The sequence below is a fragment of the Podarcis raffonei genome, chromosome 12, assembly GCF_027172205.1.
Source record: "Podarcis raffonei isolate rPodRaf1 chromosome 12, rPodRaf1.pri, whole genome shotgun sequence".
NCBI classification, from domain to species: Eukaryota; Metazoa; Chordata; class Lepidosauria; order Squamata; family Lacertidae; genus Podarcis; species Podarcis raffonei.
The window spans coordinates 54,432,033-54,454,070 of NC_070613.1; the positions used below are offsets into that span (position 1 = coordinate 54,432,033).

The 22,038-nt window shown below is 43.7% G+C and overlaps 1 protein-coding gene and 1 long non-coding RNA gene across 3 annotated transcripts in view; both read right to left on the reverse strand.

The window, feature by feature from the left end:
• The window catches only part of LOC128424417 (uncharacterized), a 161,510-nt gene that overhangs the window by 13,500 nt on the left and 125,972 nt on the right, over positions 1–22,038 (reverse strand). The window lies entirely within an intron of this gene.
• The window catches only part of TBX20 (T-box transcription factor 20), a 40,723-nt gene that overhangs the window by 9,650 nt on the left and 9,035 nt on the right, over positions 1–22,038 (reverse strand). For both annotated transcript variants that reach the window (XM_053410516.1, XM_053410517.1), the window contains exons 3-6: positions 18,533–18,697; positions 11,267–11,375; positions 8,369–8,527; positions 3,641–3,717 (exon numbers count right to left, since the gene is read on the reverse strand). In XM_053410516.1, the coding sequence (XP_053266491.1) occupies positions 3,641–3,717; positions 8,369–8,527; positions 11,267–11,375; positions 18,533–18,697 (510 nt within the window). The remainder of the gene's footprint in view (positions 1–3,640; positions 3,718–8,368; positions 8,528–11,266; positions 11,376–18,532; positions 18,698–22,038) is intronic.

The window sequence follows — 22,038 nt, forward strand, 5'->3', positions numbered from 1 at the left end:
AACGGTACCATCCTCTTCCTCACACACACGTGCACAACAGCCATATCCGGCTTCAGTATGTGTGCAGCTATCAGAATCACATGATCACAACATGGTATGATGGCTGTCCTACTTGTGATGGGAGCCTAGCTGGGAGAACAATGGCTGAGTGAGCAACATCCACTCAGATGGCCTCGCCCATGTGCTTCTGTGTAGACATGCAAACTATGCTTAAGGGGGCAGTGACAGTGAACCCTCTGGCTCTGAATACAACAGAATACCGATAGGAATCCATTTGCAGAGAACTGGGCCCGCAGAAATGCTACCTAGCACTGAGTAGGCAGGCTGGTATTGGGCTAAGGCTCAACCTGCCTGGAAACCATTCTGTATGAGTTTGCCCTTAAGCCTCAACAAGGATCTCAGCAGTGCATAGCTGTCAACCGTCCCTTATTTGGTGGGAAAGTCCCTTATCCCAGCGCCGTGTCCCGCTGCTGTCCCGGATTGATGATGTCCCGTAAATTTCCCGGGTTTCAAAAGAAGCAGCTCCTCTCCCTCCCTCCCTGCCAGCCAGGGAGGAGGGAGGCTCCAACTGTGTTGCTTGGCTGCGTTGCTCACCCAATAAGGAGTTTAAGAACAACTGGGGGGTGGAGCTTGCATGCCTTGTGCCGATCAAATCGGCCACGTTGCCTGGGGACTCGCCTTTGCTCAGCGCTTCCCAGCGGAGAGGTGACGGTGGTTTTCCTTGCTGCATCCCCTTTGCCGGGTTGCTGCGCTGTGGGAACCACTGCTTGAGGCTTCGTTTGGCTGCTGGCTGGGCTTTCTGCCTTTGGCTGGGAGGGGCTCAGAAGTTGAACATAGCTGTGCTCTGAAAATCCCTTATTTTGGCTGCTGATCCCTTATTTTCGAGGCTGCTTATTTCAAGGTCCCTTATTTTCAAATCTGTAAGTTGACAGCTATGCAGCAGTGGAGGGAAAGCACTCTGTCTATGCTCAGATGCTTTCTTAGATAAAGCCCTGCCATCGAAAACAGGCTGAGCTCACAGATTCCGCAGTTGAGCCCTGGCTCAAATTAAGTCCTGGCAGAGACCGTAAATTTGAAATGGGGAGTTTGAAATTGTTAGAGTCGTGTATTTATAAAAAACATATTCAATTAGGCTAGAAAAGTGCAATGTCTGTCATCATGTCATAAAAAGATGTGTTTTTTCTCTCAGATCAACTGAAAGGAAGCCCAGCCTCTATTGCGGCAGATAGAAGCAGTGTTCAATCAGTTACATGGAGCAATCCAATTACTAGATGGTTTAGTGCGGTAACTGACTCCAGCCTAATTTGATTTCTTTAGGTCTCTAAAGATCAATTGATCTGATTTGCTTCCCTCCCTAAAGGCTAGTTAGGAAAAAAAGCAGACTTAAATATCTGGAAATTAAATCCAAAGCTTTGTCCCACATTCACACTATTTAGGTCAACCGAAAGACAGGCAGTGTGCAACGAATAAAAGTCCTCACAGATGCTTTGCCCAGCATAGGTGACCACGCTAAAGCCCAAATTGTTCATACACAAAAGTGTGTCTGCCTTAGGAAGTCCATTCAAAAAATGGATTATCTGATTACAAGAGCTAATCAAATATCCACCTTTCAAGAAGGTGTGAATGTGAACTGGCAAACCGTCCGTGCCAAGGCATGTAAATGGAACTGATAATATTGTTTGTTTCCAGAAATGGCAGTTGAGACTCTATTAACTTTGCAAGTTGTTTTCAAGGTCCGTCATTCAATGAAATGAGTGAAGTTGTGTAATGAAAGATTTTTGGTACGTATAAATTTGCACTAAGCCGACCTGCTTCCAGTCCACTAGGCCTGAGATAGCTGGTGTGGTTCTCTCCAGATATGTTTGGACACCAACTTCCATTAACCCTGACCGTTGGTCATGCTTCCTGTGGCTGATGAGACAAGGAATCCAAGAATATCTGAAGGTCATCACAATATTGACGGAGTGGTAATCACATAGCAAGCCAGGCATGTAAGTATGGGCACCTGCCCAAGGCGCCAGCTGAACTGGGGTGCAACTTGAACCTCAGAAATCATGTGGTATATAAATACAGTGGTACCTCAGGTTAAGTACTTAATTTGTTCCGGAGGTCTGTACTTAACCTGAAACTGTTCTTAACCTGAAGCTAATGGGGCCTCCTTAACTTTAGCTAATGGGGCCTCCTGCTACTGCCGCGCCGCCGGAGCCCAATTTCTGTTCTCATCCTGAAGCAAAGTTCTTAACCTGAAGCACTATTTCTGGGTTAGCCAAGTCTGTAACCTGAAGCGCATGTAACCTGAAGCGTATGTAACCTGAGGTACCACTGTAACCCAATCTAAAACACTTTTGTTGCACGCAGGTGTGAATGTATTCGTGGGGCTTACTTCTTAGTAAGGACTGCCGCCTTCTTGCAGAAATGCGTGATTTAGTATGATCCTTTCAAATGATTTTGATGCTGGGGGTATTCAGTGAATGGGGTTGGGATTGGGATCCTGCCCTTGGCGTAGAAATGACCAGCTAAAATAATCTGTGCTAAACCAGCTGCCATCCTGCTAAGGGACTAAGATGGTCTGACCACACTGTAAAAATGTGGGACAGAAACAACATGGTTGCCTTCATACACCCATTACAGTGGAAGCTCGGTTGTCAAACGTAATCCTTTTCCGGAAGACCATTCGACTTCTGAAATGTTCAACAACCGAGGCGCAATTGCCAGTTGGCAAAATCCACTGAAAAAATGGAGAACCACGCCTGGGAAGCCATTCAACTTCTGAGGCGCGTTCAAAAATGGAAGCATTCACTTCTGGGTTGTTGGTGTTCAAAAGCCGAAACATTCGACTTCCGAAGCGTTAGACAACTGAAGTTCCACTGTACAAATGGAGCAAAGTAGGCCATTAAAAATAGCCATGCAAATTCTCATTCTCATGAGACAAAAGGACATTGTAATGGTCCAAGAAAGAGAAGAGAGTGCCTAATGATGACAACAGTGCCTTCATATCTGCACTGGGTTCCAGTTGTCCTTTGGTTGGAGTTAATGAGCCTTTTTTTAAATCTAGAAAAACCTATACCTTGTCCTAAACCTATACCTTGCCCCTTAGCTTCCATCAACATCTTTATGATTACACAAACGTTCACACAAGCAAGCAAAAGAAGAAGCATGTTCATGTTCTGAAATAGTCTGATGGGGACTATCTCCATGACCTCGCAGAGGGTTTGAATGAGAAGGTGAATATTCTGGTTGTGGGCTTGGACAAAAAGACATACAGGTCGTTAAGAAAAGACATGAGAAAGACTTAAAAGTGGCAGAGATAAACGGCAACCACTAAGTTATGTGTTTATTTTATACGAAGTCATGCATATGTGTGTTTATGTGAGATACACATATGAGTTATATGAGTGGCCAGCTCACTAGATCATTTTGCCTTTAGAGCAGCAATTGGAAAAGGTGGGGGGATCTTCAGGGGAGCAAACTTATTATTTTGAGTATTTATATAAATTACCTGAGACCTCTTACAGTGCAACATGAACTTGCAAACGCTACAGCTTCGTGGGAGAGGATAGAAGACTTTTCACGACAGCTCTTCCTCTCTCCTCAGCATTATCTTATCTTGAACAAAAGGTAAACAAAAAGTCCCTCTTACCTCTCAATATCAGTGAGTCTAGATGAGTCCCTGAATCCTTTAGCAAAAGGGTTGCTGTCAATCTTCAGCTTGGTTATCTGGAAACAGAGATGAGCAGAGTGCATTTGCGGCCAGCTTTTGAGGAGACAGTCTTACAGTCCATGACCCCAACCAAACCATCCATACCAAGTCCCCTGCTGCACTTCTACCCAATTTATTTCATCTCAGAGGCAGGCTGGCAAAGACGGGACTTCCTGCTTCTTCTGTAATAGCATTTGAAGACCACCATTAGCCTTCAGGGCTCAGGAACTATAGTTGTTGCCACTTAATTTCCCTTAAAGCAAAATGTGAAGCATTTTTTGTAATACATATTTCTCCTCGGAAGGACATGAGAGGAACCTTGTGAAAGGCGAGGAAGGTTGCTACAAAACATGAGAACTTTCTTGAGACCTAAACTGTCTCTCAACTGTCAAAGACAATTTTGCAGCAAAAGTGGAAACTTCTGCTCAAGTTAAACATCTCAGGAATTCCCAAGGAAGGCTAAACATTTCAATAAGTCTAGCAAAAATTTCTCCTTAGGGATTTGTGAAAGCCCCCAAAGTGTAAAAGTCTGGTTTCCTTGCTCAGACCATTGTAAATCAGGAGTGTGCTGTTACTGAAACCCTGAACAGCTACTGAAACCAGGCCTCCTCTTAAGGACTGGACCAGTTCACGGTATCTCCGCCAAAATAACCATCCAAAATGGCCACATGTTTTTGTGTGGAGAATGTTGACAGGATGATAAACTGAGACTTGGTTACACAGGAATGCAATAAAGTTGTCTCGTTTTTTAAAAATACTATGAAGGGTAGACATATCTCAATTCCATGAGGGGAATTAACATTTTTAATCTTGAGCACCACCAGTACAGAAGCGAATATTTTTTCTCACTATGGGATGGTATTCTTATTCTTATTCTTATTAAAGCAATGTCATTTCAAAAGGGAAGCAAAGTGACAAAGTTGATTCCTACAGAGGAGAGATGGACCATGGAGAAGACTATGGTGAGCAATCTACAAGGTATCTGGAGCAATCTAGATAAGACAGAATTGGCCAGAAACAAGTAAGATAAGCCATGTTTGCCTGGGGAAATGGTGTGGTTAATATTTGCTTATTTACTTACTTTCACCCTGAGGTCCCAGGGTAGATCACAATGTCAAAACACAATTTACCAACACAAAAATAAGATTAATCTTAAAAATATACACTGAGGTTGTTTTTCAAAAAAATATTTCTAAGCTCTGAATAAAAAAAATGGAAGCTGTTCAGGGGGACAAAAAAAAGGACTCTTTTTTCACAGCATTGTGCAGATGCTCCATGAAAAGGGAATCTACAAAGCGTGGCTGTTGCACAGAAAATGCTCAGTACAGGAGCAACACCAGTTTAACATCAGAATGGAAAGGTGGTTTGCAGATTTGTTGGATGCTGTTGCCGTAATTTTTTAAACTCCCAGTTCCCAAATGAATCATGAGAACATCTCCAAGAAAGTTGACCTACAATTCAACTCTCCCGTAGTGGCTTGACTGTTTAAACAAATGCATGACCTTTAAATCTTAAATGTGAGATAGTTTGTTGAAAGTGTAATGTATTTAGCCCTTATCTAATAACCCGCAGAAATGTAATCATCCCCCTTAAAACCAGCAGTGAAAGAAATGGCAAAAATAAGAGAGGTTCCATTTTCATTAGTCATACATAATACGACAGCCTCTGTCTCTAGGATTTCCAGAGGGAAATTTGGCAGTATTTACGGGATGTGCTTGAGCATCAGACCACAGCTTTCTAAAACTGCTTTGTCCAGGCAAACACCTTTCCCCCCCACCCATAGGCCTGAAGCTTAATTCAAAGTTTAAAAGACAGTAGGATCTATATGAAGGGTAAACACATAGCTGCCAGGCAGATAAATTCTATTTTTAATTTAAGTAATTCATTTATACACCAATTACTTCCATGTGGTAAGTTTCTTTTGAAATCGGGTTTGAAAACCTAGAAGATTTGGAACTTAGAGTAGTTTTGTTCAGCAGAGCTCACTGCTGTGTAAGCATAGAGAGGGTTGCCACTCACAAGTAAGACGCACTGTGTTCAGTGTGGATAATGTGATAAATTGTGGCTATTTTTTAAAAGGGATGTAAAGGTAAAGGGACCCCTGACCATTAGGTCCAGTTATGGCCGACTCTGGGGTTGCGGCGCTCATCTCGCTTTATTGGCCGAGGGAGCTGGCGTACAGCTTCCGGGTCATGTGGCCAGCATGACTAAGCCGCTTCTGGAGAACCAGAGCAGCGCATGGAAACGCCGTTTACCTTCCCGCCAGAGCGGTACCTATTTATCTACTTGCACTTTGACGTGCTTTTGAACTGCTAGATTGGCAGGAGCAGGGACCAAGCAATGGAGCTCACCCCGTTGCGGGGATTTGAACTGCCGACCTTCCAATCGGCAAGTCCTAGGCTCTGTGGTTTAACCCACAGTCCCACCCGCGTCCCAAAAGGGATGTAAACTGCCAAAAATGAAGCTATCTACTATTCTGAGCCTTTTGGAAATGTGCCAAGTTCTAAGCATCTAAATAACTGAAACTACGTATACATTTGGTCAAAATAGATTCATTTTGGGGAGAACAAAGTAAGGGTGCTACTGAAATCAGGGCGGGCCGCGCATGGTGCGCCAGCTCTGAGGTGCAGACAGAGAGCAGGGCCACCCTGAGTGGCAAGAAAGGGTTCGTGGAGCGCAAGGAGTCTTGATTTTTTAAAAAAACTGCTTTGTGCATCTGCGTCTAATCTTGCCCCTTTCTAAAAAAAAATTATCAGTGTGTGTTTTCCATTTGTAAATCTACCAAAGAAGAAAATTAAATCGGGATCGAGGGCTTTTTCTCAGGGTGGTGGAGGGTGTGTGTGCTGTGTCCCATTGGTGTAGCAATGGCACTTGCCCTTCTTCTGACAGAAATGCTCTGTGGGGGCAGGGGAACCCAAAAACAGCAGGTTGAGAAGGGTCAGTTGCAGGGAGTGAGAAATGTCCTTTTTTCATCTGAGGAATGTTGGAAGGTATGGGAAATGTGTTCTGGTATTGAATTCGTAGAGAGTCTGCCCCTGTGGATTGATGAGATGCACATTTTGGATGGACTCTAGAAATTGGATGGACTCTAGAAATTTGGATGGACTCTAGAAATTGTCTAGAAAGGATTTAGAATTCCCCATTCCCCTACTGGGCCTTGCTGGTGCCATTTACCTGCCCAGTGTAGATCTGGAGATCTAGCATGCTGTCGCGGCTGCAGGCCGCACATTCAGCTTCAACCAGATCACGCACCATGTCTCACGGCTTCATCAGCAAGCTCAGACTTGCCTGTATTAGGAAGGTGTTGGGAAATGCTGCTCTCCTTTCAGACATAAGCAGTTGCGGTCTTGTGATTCTCCAGCAACACCTCTCCAAATGGCTTGGATGTGAGCCCCTCATCCGGGACCAGAGAAGAGTTTTTCTGACATGGCTTAGGGATGAGTGTCAGAAAGCTATTTTGAGATTTCACAAAGCAAAGGGCAGAGGGAGATTCTTCCGTCAAAGTCTCTGAAGGTTCCATTGTGGAACTGGCTCATGAGAAGTCATTTGCCCTCTTTGTTCTGTGAAACTGCTCCCCAGACCAGCCTAGAAAAGTATAGATTCCCATAGGAAGTCCGCAAGCGGGACATGAACGGAATAGTGCTCTCCCCACACAGCAGTTTCAATACCAGAAGTAGAGTCATAGAACCATAGAATTGTAGACTTGGAATATGGCCGCCATAGCTAGTGCCACTGAAAGGCTTATCTGCGGTGAATTTGTCTAATCCCTTTTAAAGGCATTCAAGTTGGTAGCCATCGCTTCGCCTTGTAATAGCAAATTCCACACTCACAGTATAAAGACGGACTTCCTTTTGCCCAGGGGTGCCAACTTGAATAAAATATTGCGGGGCCCAGGTAAGCCCTGCCCGCATAATAGGTGAAGCATGCACACCATTTGAATGCATTGGCAATGTCCATCAACTTGGGGGGGGCATCCCCTCAAATATTTTATTGGGAGGGCCAAAGACCTCTTGGCCCTTAGGAGTTGGCTCCTGTGCTTTTGTCTGTCTTGAATCTTCTCACATTCCGTTTCATTGGATGATCACGGATTCTAGGATTATGAGAGGCAGAGAAAAGCTTATCACCCCCCCCCCTCGGCTGCCTTATTTTATACACCTCTATCATTTCCCTCAACTCCCCTTTTTTCTAAATTAAAAAGGCCCAAATGTTACAATATTTCCTCACCGTGTCTGGAATGCCATCACAAACTCCCAACGACTTCCGATTGCAGTGTAACGCTGCAGCCAGTCTGCCCAAAGCAGACGTAAGACTTTGTGACATCCTTAGGACCAAATCATGTCACATTGTTCACACTTTTTAAGCAGGTCACTTGCATTTTTAAGAGAAAGCAGCTGCAGGGCCCCAATCCAGTGTGTGCTCCTGCATCTGTTCCTCCTGCATCAGTTGAATATCATCTGCTACCCCGCCATATTTGTCTCCAAAGGAGGGGATGGTTTTCAACAGGAACCCGCTGCAGGGGCCTGATCCAGTTTACAAGCACAAAAAGTAGCAGAGAAAGAGGGAGAGGTCCTCTTCATCCTTGCAATTCAGGCACACAACCCTCATTTTCGTCTCTCAGTCCAGTAGTAGCATTGATGAAAAGACTAATAAGAGTTATAGAACACTTACCAATTGGTTCTGGTAGGCAGTGACAGCAGTAAACACAGTCTCTGGAAATATAAATGTCCTGAATTCTTCAGACTTCAGGTTAAGCAAGGAAGCTGTATGGTCCTTCTTCTTGATGATGTGCACCCTAGGCTGGTATTTGTGCATTGAATTTAAGATTATCTGGAGAGGAGATAAAGGGGAAAGCTACTCAGATTCAAGTCAACACTCACAAATAAGGGGTATTTAAAGTGCAGTCAAACCAACAATTCATCTTTTTCTAGATAGAAGCTGAAGCTCACAAAGTTTTCCTGTAAACTTGCTAGAGAGGACTCTGTGAGAGACACCCCCACTGTGCCCTGACAGGGGGAGGGCATAGCTATATATTCTCCTGCCTGCTTTGGCGTGTTCTCCTACTCTCTTACCACTCATCACCATGCCAGCAATGTGAAAGCATCTGCTAAGTCTGAGCTACATGCTCCATTTTAAGCAAGGCTTAAGTAAGCCTTTGTAACTGATTTACCATTTTAAGTCTGCCTGAACAAAGCTGCGGTATTTGTTATTCTTCAACTAGTATTCTGAGTAAATGTTGTTTTAATCTTTTATAAGACTGTTTGCGTGATTATTGTTTCAAGGGGGAGAACGGTGGGAAATACCAGGAGAATCCGGTCTGCCTGAAAGCATCCTGGATTACTTAACTAAAAGGCTAAAACGAGCCCATCTGAGCTTCTCTTTTTAAGCTGCAAAGGGATGCACTCTGCTGAACTCACAAACTTGAGGGAGGAAGGGTAATATCTAATAAATATATTCTCTCCTAGCATCCATTCAAATCCCAACAACTACCAACTTTTTTACTTCCGCCCAAGATTTCTGCAACACCTTTCTGCAACACATATATCAACTGTTCCACAGCTCACGCCTAGGACCTTGTAATTAGCAATGTGCAATAAATTGTTCCCTCACAGATCTCTTTCCTAATTTAAAGATTTCTAAGAGGGAAAAATGATGAATCAGAAGAATGATGGGACAATGTGGACTGCCCCACTTCAGACTGCAGGTGAGGGGTATCAAATGCTTCTCTGCATTCAAAAAAATATTCCGGGATGAACCATCCACTCCCTAAGAGCAAAAGCTGGAGCAGAATCTTCCATCCTATCATTTAGCTGTTAGTTTTATTACTATTTGCACAGAATTTGGATGCACGTTCAGAAATGTGATCCTTTTCTGCCTTCTGCCTCACTCAGCTGACTGTGTAAGACCAGCTCATGTTGTCTTTATGAACAATTGCAAAAGCAGAAGGATTTGGTGCAGAAAAAGAACTTTCCCCGGTTTCTATCACTATATGGTTTTTTTATAGTCCTTAGGAATGCAGTGGCCTTTGCTGATCCTGATCAAAGCCAATAGCTCTCTGTAGAGAAAGTATAATCACAAACACTCTGTGAATAATTGTCTTCCTTGGAGGACACCAAGGCTCATATCACTAAAAAAGCAGCAGTCTGGTCCCAGATAATTTACCGCACTACTAAGAGTTAGTTGCCCTGGGCTCTTGGGTTAGATTCTATGAGACAAGGAAAGACAATATATCTTTGTCATATTACTGTATTCTTGACAAGCTGGTTCAGCTACTGCTATTGCAATTTTTTAAAGCTCTCATTTCTATTTCTTAGAAACACACTTTTCATATCAACCATCACATAGATACAGCTGCAAGACTTCTACCCAGGGACGTTGATGCCTTCTTTAGGGTTAATGAATAATGACAACCAGTAAGGACAAACAATCACACCATCATTTCTCCATTATGACAGTGGGAGAAATAAATTCTTCTTAAAAGCTAACAAGGAGAGTTGTGTGAGTGCAGACATGCCTACTCAGAAGTAGCTCCCACTGAATTCAACACTAAATTATGCATAGCATTGCAGCCTCCGTTCATTATGCTTCTTCCCCACTGAAATCAATGGGACTTAAGTCCGGACAATTTTTTCACACCAATGGGCCTTCCAAGCCCATCTCAGGATACTTCCAACTGGAGGACGTCTATTACAAGCAGACCTGATTTTCTGTGTGTGCGAGCTTACTGTGTTAGCTTCTGCACATTTCCATTTTTTTAGGGACTGGTGTTCGCTGCTGTTCCACCTTTTGCCACCCATCCCAGTAAATGTTTCACAGTGGGCAAAATGGTAGCTTGTGATCTGGGAGGGATAGGCATTTCCATTAATATTTAATACAGTACAGAGATCTTGTGCAAAACTGAAATTTAATATGGAGATCTTGTGCAAAACTGAAATTTAATATGGAGATCTTGTGCAAAACTGAAATTTACTTCACTAAGGCTTGCACAAGACTGATAAAGAGAACATGCCCAATAATACTTCCGTATTATAATGATTACATGGGGGAAAAGATGCACAAGAAACTGTTTTTATAATGAAATTATTTTAGAATGTTGTATCATTTTACTGTTGTTAGCTGCTCTGAGCCCGTCTTGGGCTGGGGAGGGCTAAAATAAAATAAAATATTTTATTATTATTATTATTATTATTATTATTATTATTATTATTATTATTTGGGGGCAGGGACAAGCACACCACCACAGAAGCCTGTTTAAGGAGAGAAATTGTTAAATGGGGTCATGGGCTGGTGAGTACAATGATGTTAAAATGCTGGGCTGCTGAACCAAGAGGACAGAAACAAGAGAAGGATAAATGAGGTATAAATGACAAAACCTTCTCCCCGACCCAAGGCATCCCTTGCTCCCCCCATTACATTTCGCACCCCTTAACAGCCACCTCAAAACAGCAGCACCTTCCCAACAGCCACCGGGGCTCTGCTCATAATGCCCGTTCCCACCAGGTGTGCCGGCAGGTGTCATTGCCTGAGAGAGCGGACATTGTTTCCCTTCCCACAGGACCAGCTACTCACGTGACCGTGCTGATCCAGCTCGTTGTTTGTTAACTTCACTTTTTCAAAGGACACCATCTGCTTCAGCAATTGTTCCCCCGTGAACGGAGAATCCGGGTGCACGTACAGTCTGGAAAGCCAAGAGACACAGTGCCTGTCAATCAACCCAATCTGTGTTCAGGACGTTTGCTTTTGTAAGAGAGCCTAGTCTACTAGGCATAGCCAGTTAACAACACTGACAACCCAGCTCAAGTTCAGGTGCCCTATTTACTAATCTATTATTATTATTATTATTATTATTATTATTATTATTATTATTATTTTATTTAAAGATCTGCCTCTTGAAGAAAAAGCAATGCAATGTATGAAATATTGTTCTGAAGGAATAATATAGGAGAAGGCTCAGACTGAAAGATATGCCGGTGAAAGGGGGTTCACTGGCTCCATTTCCTATAGATGTTAAAAGAAACAGCAGCTGCCCCAGTGTCAAAAGAAATTAGTAATGTATCAGTCTCAGAAAGAAAGCACGCAAATTAAGTCATCGATGGATGTTCAAAATATCTGGAATTCTCTGGACATAGCCGGTATTCAGCTCTCTTAAGCAGTGTCTGGGCAAAAATCGCTGAAGTGTCCAGGAAAATCCACGTTGATGTAGATTTGGGCAATTTCCATTAAAAATAGCTCAAAAAACTTTCTTTTTGTTGAGATTTTGCACACAAAAATAGCTCAACAACTTTGCCAAAAAAAAACTGCAAAAACTTTTGTGTCCGGATTTTCACTTTTTGAAATACGGCAACCCTACTTAACAATATACTCTAGTCAGTGCCGGATTTATGTATAAGCTAAACAAGCTATGGGACGCGGGTGGCGCTGTGGGTAAAACCTCAGCGCCTAGGACTTGCCGATTGCATGGTCGGCGGTTCGAATCCCCGTGGTGGGGTGCAGTCCCGCGGTCGGCGGTTCGAATCTCCGCGGTGGGGTGCGCTCCCGTCATTCGGTCCCAGCGCCTGCCAACCTAGCAGTTCGAAAGCACCTCCGGGCGCAAGTAGATAAATAGGGACCGCTTACCAGCGGGAAGGTAAACAGCGTTCCGTGTGTGCTGCGCTGGCTCGCCAGATGCAGCTTGTCACACTGGCCACGTGACCCGGAAGTGTATGCGGACAGCGCTGGCTCCCGGCCTATAGAGTGAGATGAGCGCACAACCCTAGAGTCTGGCAAGACTGGCCCGCACGGGCAGGGGTACCTTTACCTTTACCTTTAAACAAGCTATAGCTTAGGGCCCCACTCTCTTGCGGGCCCCCAAAAATATTTAAAGGGGAAAAAACTGGATGTACATTTCCAACTGTATTTCAGTCCAACAATTACTTTGATAAAATACATATTTTGTTATGTGCAAATGGCTTTAGGTCCATAAATTACCAAATAGCATATATTCAACACAAAAAACAGTGACAATTTGTTGTTGACAAAGGACAGCTGGGCATATAAAGAGCCCCATGACCTTCAGTAGCTGAGGGCCTCATCAAATCTAAATCTGGCCCTGATTCCAGGGATAGATAGACTTTCAGCCTTGGGTGGGGAAGAAACTGCTGTACAATAGAAAGCCCGTTCCAGTCCCTCCCAGATCAAAGGCCAGGGAAGCGGAGACCTAGCGTGGCATCATTGCCAGCCTCTGCCAACAGATAAGATGGGTGGGGTTTACAACAGTGGAGACCCCAAGTTACCCCCAGCTGGGTAATAAGCCTTAAAATGGGACGCTAGAGGGTAGGGTAGCAGCAGCTTTGGATCAGCTGGAGCTGGTTTGCTAACCTGGTTAGCCACCCGCTTTTGCCCCTGCAAACATGATCCACAGGGCTTCCTGTTAAGTTGTGGGTGAACATATCAGATGACACAGCGATTTTTCAAACAGCTCTTGTTTATTCACAGGCCAGAACAGAACTGAACTGAAGGGTTCAGCCAGCCTGCTTATATAGAGCTCCACTACAACGTAACTGTAACAACCTTCTGAAACTATCCAATCACTGAATGTCACTTTCAATCCCTTATTTGCATATGTGGACCTGAGTGAAAACTATCTACAGTATCCCCCTGCTGGCCCAGGGTGAGAACTTCAGTACATAACACTTCCCAACTCACATCTCCCCAGCTTTTCATTAGCACTCTTCTGGATGCAGAGCTCTGCCATTAGGTAAACTAAGGTGACGGAAGCCCTGTGGGTGCCCTGCTGCCTCCGGTATTGGCTGAAATGGCACCCAAAATTGCAGAAGCGGCAGGGTGAGCAGAGAAGCGGCAGCAGGGCAGGGAAAGGTGGCACTTACTGTTTTGCCTCAGGCGGAAAAATGGTACACACAGCTCGCCTGGACGCCTGCCACGTATGACATTCTCGAATCCACTTCTGTGACAAACACGGCAATCCCATCAATGCTAATCTGGGAGTAAGCCCTGCTGAACCCAGTAGGACTTACTTCCCAGTCAATCTGTCTCAGGTCCAGCTGCCTAACTAACAGCAACCCCAAGCCCACTTTCTTGCAAGTAAATTCCACCGAAATCAATGGAACAGTCCCAGGTTAATAGGATTGAGATAAGCGATGTCTGAAACAGGCTCATTAAGTTATTCATTTGCTGGCCTGAATCATGAATGCCTGTTTCTCTTTTAAAGTTTTATTATTTCCTGGGCCTTTCATTCCTTTTGCAATCTCAGTCATAATTTTATTTCATTAGCTGATGCTTAATGCTTCCATTTTAGATTATTATTAAGCAAATCCACTGCATTGTCTCTCCCTCTTCCCCAAAAATGGAAGATTGTTTGCCTCTTCCCCTGCAGCTGTTCTGATCAAGGCTTGAAAGAACAATGAATGGCTCATGAGTACCAAGATGGTATAGTGACTGGACTAAGAAAAGGAAACTCAGCCATTAAGCATTCCAGATCTCTCTCTCTCTCTCTCTCTCTCTCTCTCTCTCTCTCTCTCTCTCTCTCTCTCTCTCTCTCGTCCTCTCCTTCAGCCTAACCTACATCATAGGGTTTTGAGCAGGATAAAAATGGAGGAAAGGGACTATTTAGAGAAAAAACAGAATATAAAACAAACAAACAAATCACTGGATAGTTTTACTCAGAGCCACTGAATTTAATGAATGTGACAATAATAATAATAAAAATTATTTATACCCCGCCCTCCTCGGTCAGAGCCAGGCTCAGGGTGGCTAACACCATTAAAATCACAGTATAATAATAATAATAAAACCAATTTAAAATACAGGTTAAAATGCAATTTAAAATGCAGCCTCATTATAAAAGTAGCCCCTAGATCAAAACCATAAGGGGAGGGAAACATAAGGGTCAGACTGAGTCCAAACCAAAGGCCAGGTGGAACAGCTCTGTCTTGAAGGCCCTGTGGAAAGATGTCAAGTCCCGCAGGGCCCTAGTCTCTTGTGACAGCGCATTCCACCAAGTCGGGGCCAGTACAGAAAAGGCCCTGGCCCTAGTTGAGACCAATCTAACCACCTTGTGACTTGGGACCTCCAAAATGTTGTCATTTGTGAACCTTAAGGTCCTCTGCGGGGCATACCAGGAGAGGCGGTCCCGTAGCTAAGTGGGTCCTAGGTCGCACAAAGTCCCACCTGCACTATACATTTAAAGCAGTTATCATACCACTTTGAATCATCATGGATCCTGGAAACTATAGTTTGTCAAGGGTGGTGAGAGGTGTCTCCTAATTCCTTCAAAGAGCTACAGTTTTCAGAGTTTCCAGGAAACAGGAATTGGTTGTTAAACCACCCTGGCAATTGTAGCTCTGAGAGTGGAACAGGGCTCCCCTAACAATTCACATCACCCTTAATAAACTGCAGTTCCCAAGATTCTTTGTGGAAGGCCCTGATTGTTTAAATGTATGGTGCAGACAGGACTTTAGTCTGGTCCATTATTTTTAATAGGTGTTCTCTGAGTAAAACTCCATTGAACACCGCCCACTATCAGCACATAAACAAGAAACCGATGGTACTTTTACCTACCACTGAGCAACAAGTTATTATTTTGCCCTGTGGTAGATCTTGGCTTAGTCAGCAAGGAGTTAAAAGCACAAGGTGGCTTGCATTGTCAAGGAAACTAATCAACACTCTGTACCAATGTTAAAGAAACAAAACAGAAAACCCCAAAGGAAGAAAAGACAAGCAGAATATTTAGCTACAAGCTAGAACTCATAAGACAGGTATGTCTTTCAAAGGTTTGGTCTGGTTCCTAAAGCCATTTAAGCTAGTAGTATTCTGGGACTGGGGACCCGCGGAAAGTTCCACAATAGATTTTTCCAAAAGAATTTTGCTCCTTCCATTCACAGCGCAAGGGAGGGAGAGCCGCTTTGCACGCTGACAGCAGGAAAAGGAGGATTTAATGGTCATCCGCAGTGAAGGTTTATGAATGGAAATGCTTTCAAATGATATTGGCTAATCCTCGTTAATTTCGGTCTCAGCAGTTGTAGTGCTGAAAGTTATTTCTCTACAAAAATGATGGGGAGGGGAGCCTGAGGGTATGGATGTCACCAAGGCTTACCTGCAGCAGGGATCCCCCCCCCCCCCCGCGCACCCCCCTTTCTCTTGAGAATCACCTATGCAAGTAAACTTATGGATAGATCTTTTCGACATCAACAAGTTAACTTCATTTGACTCAATCTCGCAAAGCACGCAACAGATATATTTCTATCTTCAACACTTAAACATATACACACAGAGATGTGGCTTCAGTCTACAAATAGTGATCACTGAAAAAATGAATTTAAAACCCCTGAAACTTAATTAATGTTAGATTGCCAACATGCTTAAAGTTTGAGCCATTGAGAATTTCAGCTTAATCTGCCAAAAAAATCCTCATAATACAATAGACAAAAGCATCAGTTGAAGGAGACAGGCCGAGACCACAGTCCTATACCAGATGAACTTAGTGGGACTTACTTCTGAGTAGACATGTATAGACTGCATAGTGAAGGTCCCATTTCTGAACGAAGCTTATCCACATCTGGACAGTTAGAGGAATTTTTTTGATATATTTTTCCCCCATAGGAAAAAGCTTTGATGTGGATAAAGTAGTCTTTACTGCTTGCCAGCCAAACACTCTATCAGGAGGCCATTCCAAATTCTGAGGGCCACAACTGAGAAGCCCCTGTTCAAGGTAACCATCCATCATATCTCATAATTTGGTGGAATGAGGAGGTTGTTTTTCAGCCAGGTTGACTCATTTCACTCTGTGCTGCATCTTGTACAGGATGACATCACTACAGGACGTGGACAGCGCTGCTGGATCCTACCGCCCACCACCCCAGCCAACACCACCAGTGGTCATGGAGGACTGGAGTCATAGCCCAACAACATCTTGGGGACAGGGTCACCACATCACCTGACCCTGCCCTAGACAAACCATTCTAGGAAGTACCAGACACCATTTTGGAGCAGTTGTGGTAATGAAGAGGTCTCATTCGGAGCTTCAGTGTGAAACCTCTGGGGCCTTGAATGCTTCACTGACGGGCATCAAAGAAACAATGTTCTCCCAGTCACCTACTGTCCAAAGTTTAAGGACTCAGTTGCCTTGGCGAACTACACTGAAGCATCTCAGGTACCGTAGAAATAGAGGAAGGCTTTCCATGGGACGCGGGTGGCTCCTAGGGTTTGCCAATCAGAAGGTCGGCGGTTCGAATCCCCGTGACAGGGTGAGCTCCCGTTGCTCGGTCCCTGCTCCTGCCCACCTAGCAGTTTGAAAGCATGCCAAAGTGCAAGTAGATAAATAGGTACCACTCCGGTGGGAAGGTAAACGGCGTTTCCATATGCTGCTCTGGTTCTCCAGAAGCGGCTTAGTCATGCTGGCCACATGACCCGGAAGCTGTACGCCGGCTCCCTTGGCCAATAAAGCGAGATGAGCGCCGCAACCCCAGAGTTGGCCACGACTGGACCTACTGGTCAGGGGTCCCTTTACCTTCCTTACCTTCCATGGAGGCCTCCAAGTGAGATAGTACCCATGTCAGCACAGCTCTGACAGCAGGAAGTTTGGGAGAAGGGAAGGAGTGGTTCATGGGATCTGGAATATTGGAGGAGTTGGGGAAAGAGATTTGGATCCCAATGTGCATTTTGAAACATCATGGGGAACATGAAGGGGGTCTGAATGTAGAGTTGTGCTTGGGGAAATTAGCAGCTTTCCCGAGAGTGGAATGGCTTGGCTTGCTGAGTCGGATTGCAAACTAAGCCAAGGGGAGCTCAGTCATTCCTAGATATTCTCTCTCTCTCTCTCTCTCTCTCTCTCTCTCTCACACACACACACACACACACACACACATACACACCATTTATTATTCAGAAGTTCTGTGGCTACAGAAGCTGAAAAAACTGAGCCTTTAAATTGAAAAAGGGATCGTGTCCCCTTGACTTGCAGAGCAAGTCGGCAATTAATTGACTGCAGTACATAAACATGACCCACAGTTTAGTCTTCAGTTGAAAAAATAATGTAATTGCATGAATCAAGCTGTAATCTAATATTTTTGACTTGCACTTGGCCAAACATGCCTGGATTTCTTTGACGTTAAAGAGTGGAAAGTATTGTAGCAAGAAGAAAATAATGTATATATTTAAAGGGCCATTTAAACTGTTTGGCACAAAAACTTTTGCAAAGTTTTTTGGGGAGGGGAGGAAATCCTTAAGATATCTGGGCATGATTAAGCCAACATTAATAGAACCTGTTTTGACTTTGATTAGATCGCACCTAGGATTCGTGGGGGGCGGTGTACAACTCTCCTTTTAAAATCTGCTTGCATTTAGCTGGATCATGCATACTGCCATACACTGCTCAAAATTTTGGGGGTTTCCTATAAAAAAGCTCAACAATACAGCAGGAATAGACAACCCTTGGGGAAATTTCCTTGGAAGTAATCTGTCAAGAGCTGCAAAACAGTGGTGTGTGGAACAGGAGTCAAAAGTGGGCATGGATAGGGCCCAAAGTAGATGGAACCACCTCCTTTTCTCTCGCTCGCTCCCTTTCCTTCCAGTTTTCCTCCTCCTTGCCACCTCCATAAAATTGAACCAAGGGCCACATAACATTAGACCAAGGGCCAAATGCAGCCATAAGGCTGCAGACTGTCCACCTTTGGAATGCACAGAACTTTTGGCTCCTATCAAGGATTTTGTTTTCCTGACCATTGGTTTCAGCAGTTGTCAGTTCTTGGTCTTGCCCCAGTATTTACAAAGCAACACTGAGGATTCACAGGAGAGATTTGAGGGGTGTGTGCAATGGATATGACTTGCACATGAACTGACCTTGCAGGCAGAGGAGGGTCTGCTTTGCCAGCAACCAGCCAGGAGGACCTGTGGTAGGCATATCGGTACCGCTTATTGTCCACTGGAACGATATCCATCAGCACAATGAACTTGGCTTCCGGGTCCACGCCCGAAAAGGAAACCCTAATGGTCGGAAACATTCTTCTGAAACAGACAGAAGCAAACAAGATGGTGAATATATAAATAAGGGACCAGAGAAAACAGCCCCTTTGAAACTGATCAGAAACAGACATTATAAGCCTAGCCTACCAGAGAGACGGGGAAATTCCAAGCATTTTCTGTATATCTTTGTTTGGGGATATTTAAAACAATCCATATCTCCCTACAAATATACATTGACTGAAGCCACTCCGCATTTTAAACATTTAAAATGCATTTTAAACTGCAGCTTGACAGCCACATGCAACTCCCAGGCAGTTAAAGAAAGAGAGTCGTGTAAGAAGACTTGTCATGTCCCTTCCAGCGCAGGGTGAGCAAGCCTGAGGTTGCAAGAGGAAGGAGGTGGGAAAACTGCAACTGTAGATCTGTAGGAACACAATGGAATGGAATCCTCTGGTTGTGTGGAGCTCAATAGGGGAAATAGAGCAAGAAAGCAACAAGCAGAATGGAGGCTATGCGGGAGAAGAGTGAAAATTAGTATAATAAACAGCAGTCATGGCTTTGGATATGACAGCAAGCTTGCGAGTTGAGGCATCTCACTGCACATCCTAACCTAGAGAGTGGAAAAATACATATGCCTCCAGGTTTTTAGATGTGTTGCCGAATTAAAAGTCGGACATGCTTCCATTCTGCATCATATCCAAAGTAAATACAGGGGTACCTCTGGTTAAGAACTTAATTCATTCCGGAGGTCCATTCTTAACCTGAAACTGTTCTTAACCTGAAGCACTACTTTAGCTAATGGGGCCTCCCACTGCTGCCGCCATGCCGCCACCGTGTGATTTCTGTTCTCATCCTGAAACAAAGTTCTTAACCCGAGGTACTATTTCTGGGTTAGCAGAGTCTGTAACCTGAAGTGTCTGTAACCTGAGCTACCACTGTAATGGTTTTCTCCCTTAGTGCTACAGATATGCTATTGGCACACTATCTTATTCCCACTTCAAAAACATTAAGGCTAGAGTAGGCATATTTGGGTCCTCCTTTTAAAAAAGCCACCATAGAGATAAGGACCACCCATGTTTGCTCTCAAATACAGTGGTACCTCGGGTTAAGAACTTAATTCATTCCGGAGGTCCGTTCTTAACCTGAAACTGTTCTTAACCTGGGGTACCACTTTAGCTAATGGGGCCTCCTGCTGCTGCCGCTGCCCAATTTCTGTTCTCTTCCTGAAGCAAAGTTCTTAACCCGAGGTACTATTTCTGGGTTAGTGGAGTCTGTAACCTGAAGCATCTGTAACCTGAAGCGTCTATAACCCGAGGTACCACTGTATATTGTTATGAAGAATATTATGGTGTTGATAAATGTAATAGCATTGTATCTATCATCTGCCCAGGAACCAGTCAGGCTGAAAGGTGATCTGTTTTTTAAAAAATAAAATGTGCATGCCATTTCCAAAGAGCTAACTTTTTAAAAAAATCAAGGGGAATTTTAGCTATGTGTTTCCAATTTATATCCCTCCTTTCCACATGAAATGGCATGAAATCGTGGTATTGTAAAAAAAAGCAGCCTTGCAGGTGTCAAATTGTTTAAGCGCTCCCATATTAAGTGGGACAATTAAGCAGCAGTCTAATGAACTAAACAAAAAGAACCTGTCAAATATAACAAAATTATGCAGCGTGGAAGAGGGGTTGTATCACTTGCTAGTGATTTCACAAGCACCATTTGTAGCTCTTAGCTGCAACTTTTGGGGAGGAAACCCCACTGAGCTTACTGGAGCTTCCTTCTGGGTAAACACTTAAAACATTATAGTTCTAAAAAGATGAAATAGTGTGGTAAACTCAGAGTTGTTGCTCAAGAGTTGCATGGGATCATGACAGCTCTTTTCAAAGTTGCTGTTGTGACAATGGCACTTTCCCAGCATTTACGGAACAATATTTTGTCAATGGGAAAGTGCAAAGTTCCCACCACTGCCTTCATATATACTGCTTTCATTGAGAGCGCAAGTTATATTTTAAGTATATAGTGTGATAAATATGCGTACGTCAACACTTGTATCATGCAGGTACCTTTGCCAAAGGAGATGAGCTTGGTTGCAGAGCCCGGCTGAGTTTTGTATAGGTCTGTAGTAAATCCAGATTTCCTTTGTGTAAAATAGCCTTAAGGAAACTGTAATCTGGAAAGGCCCAGGAAGAGGGAGGGAACTCACTTTTGAGTGTTTATGAGAAGAACAAAACCAGAATCCTAAATCCTCAGACAGGCTTTCCCAAGTCTGATTAACTCTAGAGCTTTTAGATCTGGGTGGGACTTCTGCAAAGGACACTAAAAAAAGCTTTTAAAACAAACAACAACTACAATTTCCCCCTTTTAAGTCATGGCTTAAGGAAATTTTGTAATTTAATTATTTTTATACGGGGTGTGTGGAATGTGCAAATTATTGGCAGAAATGAAAACAAGGAAGAAATGAGGGTGAGCATCTCCTTTGAGCGCAGAAGGTCCAAGATTCAATATCCTAGCATCTCCATGTGGGACTGGGTGAAACCCCTGCCTGAAACCTAGAGAGCAGCTGTCAGTCAGTGTAGGCAGTACTGAGCTGCATGGGCCAATGGGCTGGTTTCATAATAGGCAGATTCCAGTGTTACAAAGCCCCCTGAATACACATCAGTTTTATGCCTATTATGGATGGGGTGCTCTGCGTATTAGCTGTAGAGGCTGATTCATATACTGCACAAAGTAGACTTTAGTCCCCAAAAGCTCAGGTCACAGTAAATTGAGGTCATCTTTAAGGTGCTGCAAGCCTCTTCTGTTTTTGTTTCTGCTACAACAGGCTGATTTGGTGACCCTTCTGAAAATAGCATTAATCCATAAATTATATTATTGTAGGTTTGTTTGAAAAAAAATTACTGGTTATTTTACAGATTTCAACTGAAGGCACACATTTTTTTACTCCATCCTAAGCTTCTCAAGTACTGCTCATGCACTACAATGTAATCCTACTTAGAAGTAAGTACCATTGCGTTCAGTAGGACTTACTCCCAAGTAAGTGGGTGCAGGATTGCAGCCTAAAAGAAAATGAAACAAACAGGTCCAGACAATATCCCAAAGCTGGTTTTTGCACTGCAGCAGTTTGTATAGTTAGTATTCTACAGCTCTTCCCTCACGTCAAAATAAAAGGAAGCATAACATTCTCATTCTATTACTCTGATATTAATAACCTTTAGGTGCAGACTACAAGCAAATACTTCAAGTGGTCTAATGTTACAGTGGCTGATACACAAGGCAGGCGCATCACTTGGAGACACCAACATTCAACCCATGACATGCATGTGTTAAACAGCCATCACAGATCAAAAAGAGAAAAAGAGGACAAGAACCTTCATGTCATCTGA